The following is a 12582-nucleotide window of genomic DNA, read 5'->3' as shown; positions in this document are numbered from 1 at the left end:
GATAAAATGAAGATGACAAAAAAGGTTGTGACACATTATTGCCATTCAACAGGATGATGGACTATTGCTGTAATATTCTCAAAATGAGGAAAATACTAACAATGACCAGAAACCTTGCCTTTGATTTAAGGTGGATCAAATAACTAGAGTGTGCAGCTGATGACCCTGCCACAGTAACCATGTATTCTGAAAGGTCTTCTTATTCCCTAAATCAGTCTGTCACCACCACCCCAGAGGAAGCCAGAAATCACAGCAAGGTATATAGCAATAGCTAGCACTCCCTGCCCCCTGTGCTGCATGAAATAGTCCTACTCAGACTACCTGGACACTGCGGTTCGGTGTTGTGGCAACAAGGATGCAGGACTATGAGTGGAGGCAGATGCAACATGCTTCAGAAACTAACCAAAAGGAAAACCATCTTCCCCCAGGAACTCTTCCATTCAGTAACTGGACTATGCTTACAAAACAATAAGCAATATCCTTGAAAGGGATTCCAAATTAGAAAGCAGTAAGAAACCACAAGAAATGGAACATACATGAAGAACATTTTTTTTTTTAAAGAAAAACAGGGAACATTTTTTTTCTAAATGAAGATACATTAAAATAATAAGCATTCTTACTTAAAAGTCCTTCTAGGTAAAACAAAAAGTAATAGTGTGAAGAAACAGTAACAAAACTGAAAAGATGCAGAGAGAATTTCTTGCAACTATCGAAACACTGAATTTTTATGTTTAGTTGACTTGAGATTTCAAACAGATTGTCTATTTCTCTTGTCTACTTGTTAAATGGATGAAATTTTCATTTATTTTTGTACAGCCTTGAAGTAAAATAGAGAATCATCAAAGCCTAAAATACTTGAAAAGATAAAAATCAAACTCTAGTCTCAAATGTTGCAATAAAAGATGACTGTATAGTGGGACTTTGGTCTTATTTAATCAGACAGATGAGCTCTGAGCTGAAAGGAATTTTTAATGACCACCACTTAATTGCCCAGCAAAGATGTTTGACTGTTCTCCCTGTACTCTTGGTATCTATACAGCTGGAAACCATGCAGGAAGTAGGAGGAAGGCAGAGCCACATACAAACCTACAAGGCTAAGAAAAGGAGAATGGAGGAAGAAGAGATGGGGTCTGCATGTGCACATGTGTGTGTTGCAAGAGAGCTGGATGGACAGTGTGAAGCTGGACAGACACAGAGAAAAGGAGGGCGTGTGTGTGTGTGTGTGTTCTGGTTCACAGTGACATGCCCAACAAAAGTGAAGGTGGCAGAGGCAGAAGCAAGGCAGGCTGCAGAGGAGTAGAGACAAATAAAAACAAGCCAGAGGCTTAATTGATTGCAAGAGGAAAGGATAAAGTAAGAGAGAGGGGGAAATAATAAAAAGAGATAGAGGTCATATTTGCATGAAGAATATCTGCAGGGTAGACAAAAGATGAGCTTAACAACAGCTAGGTACTCAGCCAACTAGCTTATTTGACTAAAGTGTTTTTTCCAGTGAAAAAAACAGGACTTGAATGGGGAATAAAAAGCCAGTCACTATCACTGTTAAAAATCCGCACCTTATCTGCAATTCGGATTTCTCTAGAATTCGACCAACTATTTTTTCTGTTGTATTGATTTTTGACACACTGCACAGTAAAGATTCGGGATGTGACTGCAAGATAGGACACAGATCTGAAATTTGCTGGCAAGAGGCTGCTACTGAGGATGCACAATACAGCCATGAGCCAGACAGTAAACATTTAAGGGGTCCCTACACAGAAGCAATTGGAAAAAAAATAATAGAATGAACTCCACACAGATCTCACTGCTTCCAGAAACACAAAATGGACAAAAAATATACAAAGCAGAAAACACAGCATCTGAGTCACATAACATGTAAGTTAGCAGTATTTTCAGCCTCAATCAGCATTCCAGGCCTATGAATGTAATCAGCTGCACATCAGAGAGAGCTGGGCTAACCTTTAGCCTCAGGAAAGCTATAGTGTACATGTACTGCGGTTACTCTTAGATACAGTCAGGCCTCATTCATTCAAGATGATAGTTTATTTAGACAGTCCAGCTAGCAGAACAGCTCAGGTCATTGGAATATTATTCACCACATCAACAAATAAATTACATATACCTCAGTTTCAGTACTGAGGCTTTGGTTCCAAACTGGCCTGTTAGCTTCAGTGCAGCTAGCAACAGAAATGCCTGGAGTTGGCTGTGATTTGCTGCTATACCCTAAAATACCACTACATACAGAAAATATGAGAAATTCCTCAGAAGTCGTGTTAGTTTACTAGGTTGTATCAGCTTCACCTCAGCACCAGCTAGACTGAATTTGTAGGCATTTGTCCACTTTATGCCATATTGCCCTCATTTCCAACAAAGGGCTGCTAGGCCAGGCAGAACACTGGGTTTTATTTGCAAATGCCTCTGACCTAACAGGCCCCCTGGAAGTAAAAGTGCTGTAACATACAGAAAATAGTAATGCAGTCACCTTAATTTCAGGAGAGTAAACCAAGATGGACCACAGCCAACTGCAGACAGGACAGCATGAACAGGTAACCCCAAAGCTTGGGCTAGTAATGCCTTATCAGATCCTGTTACAGGCATTACAGAAATGGCTCTGCTCTTTCTGAACGTGCCTGGGAGCCAGCATCACTGAAATCATGCAGTGCTGCACCTGAGCTAATAAAACCTGTCACCTCAGAATTGTTTCTGCATCAATGGCATGCGTAATTTGCATCCCAAATGATTCAGTCCAGATCTGAACAGGTTACCTTACCCAGTTGCAAAGATGGATGTTATGACCTTGCTGAACTTCACCTTGAGAGCTAGTTATGTATGTCTAGATATAAGCTGAACAAACACAGTTGAAACCTGAAGTTAATGCCTAATTCAGACAAGCTTCTCATACTGTCAGACTACTGAATGATTTTATATCTCAACTTTTTTCTAGCTGCAAGTGTTCAGTGGATCTACTCCAATTCAAGTAAGCATGAGCCTAAATAAAACAAGGAACACAAGCTCTGTATACAACTAAGTTGTGGGGTTAGTTTTTCTGAACCATGTTATCTGCTATCAGATTGTAGTTCTTTGGATGCATCAGCAAAGCAAGCTAGTGTCCCAGATAAATGTTTCCAATGCACTTAGTACTAGAGTGAAAAACATCCAGAAATGCACTCTGGAGGAGGGGAAGCAGAGTAATCCCACAACACACTAAAAGCAGATCACTGATACAATAGATTAAACGAGGCCTACGGCTATAGGACAGATTTGGAGAATAGAAACAACTCCTGCAAAATTGTTCAGAACTCTGTGTGGTTAGGATCTGCTGCACAGAGGAAATTAAATAGTAACTAAAGTCTGTATCATAATATGTATGCAATGAGAAGCTAAATTAACACTCAACAGACAAGCCAGATTCTCAAATTGTCTTTTTTTGAATGCCTGACTTTGGGGGGAGGAAAAAAAAAAGCTTTAAAATATATCTGGGGATGTAATTTTAACTCTGTCAATTATAAAAATATTTATATAGAAGCTTGAAACAGAATGCAAGCTATAAGCTGGTGATTAAACAGAACAACAGCTAAAAGGAAAAATGTGACTGCAAGTTTCCTTCTACCACCTTGAATCAACAGCTGGAACTTACAAAGATGTTTGCATCTGCTGTCAATTGAGTATATCCTTCCAGAGAGAGATGGTGCAGGTGTGATGATGGTGCTTATCTTAACAGCCTGCACAGATTCTCTTTGCTGAACCTTTGAAGTTTCTGTGAGATAAACTCTTGAAATATTTGCATGAAGTGGTAACTGTACCACAAGATTATACAGCTATCTCCAAATCCCTCACTGTATAACACACAATTCACAAACATGCAAAGTTCCTACCTCTAAAATAAATTCTTCTCTTAGGGCAAACTAGAATACAAGCCAACTGAAATGAACATAAAGTAAGAGAAGAAAGAATTCTGTGGTCTGGTATTGTTTTTTGCATCTTGCAGATTACATTTGATTTTGATTTGTTTTTTCCCTAAACATAGGAAGAGAAAAAACGCTCACAGTTTAAAGGGAGTCCTGCAATTCAATTTTGATTGCATAACATATCAAGAGCAAACAAAAACAGAGTTAAGTGATGCTGAGTGTTCTGGTGAATTGAAATCCCTTATTATCAATGCAAAAATACCATAAGATCTATGATGAGCAAGAGGAAAGTTGGGACCAGTATAATAATACTAAAGAAAGGTAAAAGGGAAAGGTATTCTAGTTTCTTCTTTTCACGTATTTTCCCATGAAAAGATGCTGGGTTCACTTGGAAAGGAGGAAAGAAGAGGAAGCATATTTTTCAATCCCTTCATTATTTTCATTCATCATTTCCTTTATTGTTTTCATGGTAATCATTTTTACACCCCAGCAAAATCCTAGATTTCTTTGTCTCAGGTTGTATGTCTGGATTCCAGCCAGTTTACAGATAATACCAGCAGTATTCCAAGCAGTCTCTCTGATCATCATGTAAATTTGCTAAAAATGAGCTGTTATAAAAACTCCTTATGCCCTATGTGGCCTTTCACTGACTCTGGCAAATTGTTCTTTTCCTCTTCTGAATATCAAAGCAGCTCCTCATTATTACTACTCTTTCGGTAGTCTTAAGGTCAACAATGCAGGATAAAGAACACAACAAAAAAACAATAAAACCAAAACCACTGTGAAAACAGATGCAGAGAAAAGAAAAAAGAATAAATTAACCTGTGAAATAGGACTAAAATGTTCAATTTTATAGATTGATGTGGCATCTCAGAGAATTTATGTGCTTTTTATATAGTAGCATAAACCATGTTTTTACATAAAATTCTGGTGCTCCTCATATTGGAAACCATTTCTGATGAAGCCTTATCTACATTAGGAAATTCTTGCAATGAAGGCTACCGAGTGTATTTGTGGAGTCTCAAATACGCAGCAACTCTCCCTGAACAATTATAAGACCAGCATCCCACCTTTACAGCATTACTTTTCATTTAGATGAAGTCTTCAGTCAAATACATATGAAAGTACAAACTTGAGGCTCAATATTAACATCAAGTGTTTGGATATATGGGATATCTTCTCCTGTAATTCATTAGCAACTCTCATTTTACTTCACCTTTTTTTTTTCTTAGGATAAACAGAGCACTTAAAATAAATCACAGAAGATTACTACAAAATTACTGTATTAAATTATTTAATACTTTAGTATTTGTATTTTTAGCTCAGAAAATATGAGAAAAAATCCAGCTTGGCATCAAACCCTATTAAGCTTACTTATCTGACATTTCATTATCCAGTTGTAAGAAAAAAAAAGAAAAAAAAAAAGAACATTGCAAAGAAAATATCTTTTAGCAATCTATATGACTTTCAGTTTCTTATATTACTAGGTTCTAAGAGTCCAGTAGTCACTCTAACCACAATTTTTTAAAGGTACGAAAACTCTGGTGGTATGCAGCAACTCAAGAGTTGTGCTCTCCTTTTTCTGGAGCCAATCTACTTCATTTCCATTCCTTCAATGCAGAATTTAAACTTCATTGCCTGATATTACAATTATCATAAGATTTATTTCACTGCATTGTAAAATAATACATGACTTTTAGACATGGAGGTCTCATTAGCTATGTTCTAACACAGCATTTGAAATCTGTCCTTGGACAGTGGAGTCTTAGAAGAAGAAACTTGCTTTCAAAATACTGTGTTTGTGGTTTTTTTGGGGTAACCTCAATTGAGTCAGAATCAGTAGGGTCAGACTTTGCTCACTGTATTGTCTCTAGGTAAAGTTTGATGACTTAAATCAAGGCTCCTTATCTGCCTGCTGTTAAAAAACAGTCCCACACTGCATGTATCCCATTCACTGTGCACGTGCTATGCAGATGATCAGCAAACTGTCAACAAATTAGATTAGTGTGGCTTACTATGCAGAGATGCCTACAAAAATTCTGGATCCCATACCATGTGCTTCTCTGGGTGAAGACATCACACGCCAAGGGACCTGGGATTAATTGAGTCTTTGTGTCTAGAAGCCAGCACATCTGCCTTAACGTGTAAGTGCAGAGGACTTGCTCGGCATGCACATGTGCATTGACCAAGCACATCCTAAAGCAAGAGCCCTAATGGAATGTGAAGAGCAGAAGCTAGCAATAGGAAATCAAAAAACATGAGCAAAGGTATGCACACAACAAAAGAAAAATGAAAATCTAGCTTCCATTAAGAACACAACATACCAATGTGTGAGGATTGCTCTCCTCAAATTTTCTTTATGTCTTAATACATTCAATCTGATAATTCAAAAGTCACAGAGAGAGTCAAAACCACCAAACAATGAGAAATCTCTAAGAGAAGATCTCCATTAATGTGATGTTGTAATGCAAACATCACGTCCTAATAAGAGTTTCCTCAGTTATCCACTAAAAAAATCACAGAAAAAAATATATATTACTGTAAAATTTAGCTTATTTTTTATTACATGATAGTCTAAAAGCCACATAGCAACTTCAGCATTGTGCTTTTAAATTGATTTGGACAGCTCTTTTTTTTTTTTTTCAGTTAATATTTCAATGTCATTTAGGTAGAAAAGTATAAATTAATTATTTGCAATTGTGTTTTAAATGTTATTACAAATTATCCATCATACAATCACAAGTCAACATTTTAAAATCATCTGCTTTGCTAAATTGCTTTTTCACAGCAGCTACCTAGCATAATTTAGGCCTGTAAAGTAAGATTTTTCTATAGATCTCTGTGCAAATATATAAAACGTTTATACGAAAAAATATAAAGGTTGCAGTGACTCAGTTTCAACAGTCCAAGTTTTTTTTTATCAATTAGAAGAACAGCTAGTAGAAAGCAATAATAAATTTAAGTTATATAATAAATAAATACTTTCCTACACAAGCTAGAAGCACATACCTCCCAAATAATGCTCTTCAGAATACTGATCAGGGGTTTCTTGTCAGTAGGTAACCACCACAACCTACTGAGATTTTTGTCTGTGGTATGTGTGTCTAAAGGAGTAAGAAATCATTTGCAGAATATCCTCTTTTGTTTTCAGGGAAACTGTTATGATTCTTTACTTCTAGATTGGTGCCAGCTGCTTATCCAGAATACTGGAAAACACAACTCTTAAAAATATTCCAGTATTTTTCACCTATATTAAAATTCATGTTGCTCAATATAGGTTGTTTAAAGTGCACTAAGGAATCTTGTGATGGTCAGGGTGAGTATTTTATTAACATACATGTTTTATAATTGTCTAAAATATTTGTTATGTTCTCTGACTCTTCAGAAAATATATGTCTTTCATCAGATAACAGGACTCTGTCAATTTCATGGAATCATAGACTCATTAAGGTTGGAAAAGCCCTCCAGGATCATCTGGTCCAACCATCCCCCTACTACCAATGTCACCCACAGAACCCTGTCCCTAAGCACCACGTCCAACCTTCCCTTGAACACCCCAGGGATGGTGACTCCACCATCGCCCTGGGGAACCCCTTCCAATGCCTGACTGCTCTTTCTGAGAAGGGATGCATAGTTTTTAATTCAGTTTACATTTTTAACAGAGTAACATCTTTTTACATAAGTTTTAAAATAATTTTTTAATACTTGAATAAATTAAGATACTTAATTGAAATCTGAATGAAACCAGAATTAGCTGCTACTGAGCAGCTACCAAGCCACACCACAGTAGTCTCAAAAGACACAGTAAGAATACAGCACATATGTATTTGGGATATAGAAAAAGGGGAAACATTAAACAGAATACAAGAAAATTAACACAGAGGAGATTCCCTGCTTAATGGAGCTGTTTCTAATGTTTCTCCTCAGGGAGAAAAATCGTCTGACATTTATGAATTACCAGACTTCTCAGCCAGACATTTACAGAATACAATTCTAACCTAAAACATGCCACTTTTAATTATTAAAAAGAATGCCAGAAAAACAGCTTAAACACCTTAAAGCATGTTTAAGACAAAATGTAGACAAAGCAGATACCGAGAGAGGTGGGCGTTAAGCACAATTTAACAAGCCTACCAGCCTTCTGTCCTTCAAAGCTTTACATATCAAGTCAAAGCACTGACAATAATTCTTATTTTTTGTTACCCCAAACTTGCCATTAGAAAACAGAAAATTAACATCAGAATAACTTTTCTAAACTAATTTATTCTTTTTTTTTTTTTTTGTCTTTCTTCTGCCAACTTCTTCAGAGTTGGCATCCATATCTCTTCTAGATTATTTAGTCACTCTGATGGTATGGTAGCCAAGTTTTAGCCCTCAAAAGAATATGGGAAAGTGTGATGACTTGAAGACTGTGCAGCATTTCTGGGGGCAGGCAGGTGTGGAAGCTAGCCAGAGGGCTTACAGACCAGCAGAACAGGATGGAAATTAAGAATTTTCTTGCAGTTTCAAAGCCAGGAGACAGAAGAATTTCTGCATAGACTTGGACTGCAAACTAGGCATGGGAATCAAAGACTCTAATTCCTTCTCTAATGGTATTAGTATGTTTCAACTACTTGTCCTAGACTCTTGAAAACCCTGAAACAAAATGATGATGCTGTTAAAAGATCAGGATTTATATTTATCAGCAGAGATGTCTGGAGAAGCTGATTACCAAAGTACATCTTAAAACCCAGAACATTGTTATTAGTCTCCATTTGAATAATGTTAATCACGTGTACAAATAAAATGATCTAATATAATCTAAAATACAATAAATTGAATAAAGGTATAAAAATCCAATAGGTCAAAGACTGAATTCATGTTCTTGTACTAAATCCAGAGCTCAAGTTATAAACGATCTAAGTCTTTATGAAGGAAATGGTTCTTAAAAACACCCTACAATATACTTTTGAAGACAAATTCAGTGATACATAAAACACAGTGTTGCATATAAAGCAGTACTAGAGGCCACCACATTTTCCAGCAGAACGAATCAACAGAGCGGTATAATTGCCCAAAAGCCAACTTTTCAACCCAACAATTTGAGATTCTCTTCAGTCATTGGTGAATAACTTGAACAAAACATCCCAAAAATAAATCAAGACCAATCCATAAACTGAACAATTATACTGCAAAGAAAAACCTCTTGTATTAACAAATGTCTTATATCATCCAAATCTGAGTTATTAAATTGAACTTTACCAAGTCATGAAGTTCCTTCAAATGCAAGCATCATAACATTCACTGTATAACCTTATTGTTAAAGGAAGTACTATGTTATATCTTGTCAAAAGAAAAATGAAGATATGCATGAGATATCTGGTAGTAAATTCTGTTGCCTTGAGTGGCTACAGAAAAACTCACAACAGATTTATGGAGCTCATTCTACTCCTAAGCAAGCAAATGCTAGAAGCAAATCTCCAAAGATTTATAAGGCAAGTGACTTTTTAGGCCAGTCATAAGAATACAAATAAAGACAGAAAAAACAATGTATTTTACATTACAGAAGCAGTACATATGAACATAGGCTGTGAAAAAAGGAAAAATAAAATTACCTGGAACAAGTTCCATAACAATATAAATAGGTTGTCGTTGTGTGCAAACTCCTATAAGTTTTACAATATTAGGATGATCATACTGTTTGAGTATTCTGCAAAACATACAGTAAGTTTACTATATTAATAAACTTTATTGTACAAACCAATTAAATAGGAAAATATCTTATACCCTTAATGTTATTTTAATGGAACATGGCATTACTATTATCATTAAAAAAAAATTGATGTCACAAATCAATCATCCTTCTGTTTGAGGGCATTATTACTCACTAAAAGATCGAGATTGAACTAAATTATTCTTACTGTAGATTTACCATTTGTTTAAGGCACATTTGTCTACATAACCGAAAAATAGCCTGACAGGTTTGTAGGTTCTCAGGAACCCTTGTAATTAAATAACATTTCAGTGGTGGACCAGAAAAAGAGGTACATCAAAAAAGGATGCACAATACATCTCTAATCTTTCGTGCTGCACTTCTCAAATGCACACTCATTTCAATTTTATTCTAAGAGGTTAATTGATACAATAAGTTTTAAAATAATATACAGACAACAATTTTAATTTTGGGAATTAAATAACAACATTTACATTTTCTTACGTGATACTTTAATAAGAACATTTGCAGCCTAAAACAGCATGTTATGATTTATATGTGAAATTAAGGGCTAGCAATAATTCTAGAGAGACTTTACAATTTTAAAATGATTATTCTATGATTTAATAACTTAAAACACCCCCTCTCTTTTCTGTTTTTCCTAGGAACAAGAGTGAAGTACTAACCTACTTGGTACAAACAAATTTAGTGAAAAAATAATATGTATTTTTTTTCCCCAGTATAACACTAGCAGTGGTAGGCTGCTCTATAAATGAAAAATCTCAGAGTTTTGCTCTGCCAAGTTATGAGAGTTTCAAAAACATGCTACGGATATACTAATAGATATATATTGATCTTACTAGCTCAGGGGTAGAAGTGGCTTCATAGCCACAACAGAGCAAATTAATTTAAACAATTATGAAATTATCACAACATGCCCCTCTACCCTGAGGTGTTAGAAACTCTCTGTGCATGTAGCCATCTAATCAGCCTACATTCAGAGTACTTAGATTGCCATTTCAAAAATAAATATACAGTTATATGCTGTAACTGTAAAATATCTCTACTGGGATGAATTCTTACAAAGAGGATGTTACTAAATGAGGTCTATACTGTTACCTGGTCACATGTGACAAGCTGTATCAGTCATGTACCCTTAGTCTGCATATACCATCATACATTATACTGGTATAATCACATTTAAATTAATAGTATCTTCCAGTCTTCTTATTCAAACTCTCATGGCGTGTATCAGAAAAAGTTCTAAGTGGAGGCACTTACAATACCAAAAATCTGTTTTATAGGCATAGCTTGCATAGGTGGTTTCAGCAAGTGCGGATGCTTGCTGCATACACACATTAATGAAATGCCTGTGCTTAGTTACCAGGGCAACAGTTGTGGAAAGTACTGAGGGAGGGAAATAAAAGGAAAAAGTTTATCTATAGTTCCTTTGAATTTTTGTGAAGGTCATATTTTGTAAACCTCTATAGTAAAAAATAACTTTAAATGAAAAAAAAATAAAATCCCACAGTATAAGTATATATTTCAACTACATTTAGAGAACCCACCTGGCTTCTGACAGAAATTTTATTTTCAGTTCCTGAGGAAGATCTTCTTTACACGTTTTTACAGCAACAGGAGTTTTATCCTTTAACGTTCCCTTATATACCTCACCAAAATTACCCTGAAATCAGAAAATAAAATAATTCTAAATAATAGAATCTTTACAAACCTCCAGAAAAATAAAGCAGACAGCTAATGTAACTGGTTCAGGACTTTGAAATATGTTTATGAAATTTTCTTCTAGTATATGCCCTTAACACAATTCAGTTCACATAGACAGAGTTCATCTATTTTATGGATATGATATATGAGTTCTATTTGACCTTACTAGAAAAAGAAAAAAACACATTAATTGTGTAATTACAATTTTCTTGTAAAAACTCCTGGTGATATCTTAAGTCTATAGACACTGATATCAGTATTTTTTTTCTTATTCTTACTCCTGTCCTCTTTCGTTTTCAAACTAATGCATTTTTCAATATTTTTCAACTTGCAGTCTGTAAAAGACCAAAAGACAATCTGTGAAACTACAAAAAAACACTTCAAAACATATACATTCTCAAGGAACTAAATAAGCAAAGTAAGAAAAATAAAAACACAGAATATTAATTTTGATTGCAAATTAAAACCATTAAAAAAAAGCGTCACATCCCTCTAAAAAATGTTACACTATCTACATTTTTTTAAAACCTAAGCTCAAGACTGCTATATTTAAGACCCCATATTTGGACATGACTTTAGAAATCAGCTTCTTTTATAATCAGATTTTTTAGATCTTCAACGACCTGTTCTCAGTGTAAGTTACTTTTATTTTATCTTTCATAGACAAAAATCCATCATATGTGCTTTTTACTTAATCAAAAACAAAATGAAAATTAAGGAGGATAAAAATTAAAGGAAGGAAGATATTGTGGTGTCAGAGATATCTGGTGTCAATGAAAAGAACCAGGATGGACTGCGGACACACAAAGACCTCATACTTTTAGTTGTTTTTTTTTTTTAGCTTTCCATTTTCCAAAGAATAAATATAACCCCATTTTAAATCTGCATCTCATAAATTTCCCCTCCTGTGTCCTGGTGCACAGAGCTACATATGACTTCAGCAAACTGCAAAAATCTGCTGGAATCTGCTTTCGTTCCTCAGTGACAAAGACATATTTATACCATGCATTTGAATCCTGTATTGCCAAAGAAAGTAGAGAAAAGAAAAAGGGGAGGGGAGGGGGGAGATGCAGAAACTCATAGATGAAAAATGCTAATGCATTAGTATTGACAAGGGAAGAAATTCAGGTGCCTAAACACTGGCTTCAGGTATTATTTTATTTAATAATAAGAAAGAAACACCTGGCAAGCGTGGCATAGGATCTATGACCCTTCTAAAGGACATAACACTACCTCTGATGTCTAGAAAATGCTTTT

At 35.3% G+C, this 12582-nt stretch overlaps 1 protein-coding gene across 5 annotated transcripts in view; it reads right to left on the bottom strand.

The window, feature by feature from the left end:
• Positions 1-12582, bottom strand: part of FER (FER tyrosine kinase) — a 187366-nt gene that overhangs the window by 54369 nt on the left and 120415 nt on the right. For all 5 annotated transcript variants that reach the window (XM_068666029.1, XM_068666033.1, XM_068666032.1 and 2 more), the window contains 2 exons: positions 11169-11284; positions 9503-9597 (listed from right to left, as the gene is read on the bottom strand). In XM_068666029.1, the coding sequence (XP_068522130.1) occupies positions 9503-9597; positions 11169-11284 (211 nt within the window). The remainder of the gene's footprint in view (positions 1-9502; positions 9598-11168; positions 11285-12582) is intronic.

The sequence above is a fragment of the Anas acuta genome, chromosome Z (assembly GCF_963932015.1).
Source record: "Anas acuta chromosome Z, bAnaAcu1.1, whole genome shotgun sequence".
NCBI classification, from domain to species: domain Eukaryota; kingdom Metazoa; phylum Chordata; class Aves; order Anseriformes; family Anatidae; genus Anas; species Anas acuta.
Note: the sequence above shows the minus strand (reverse complement) of the source record. Positions and strands in the feature narration are given on the sequence as shown.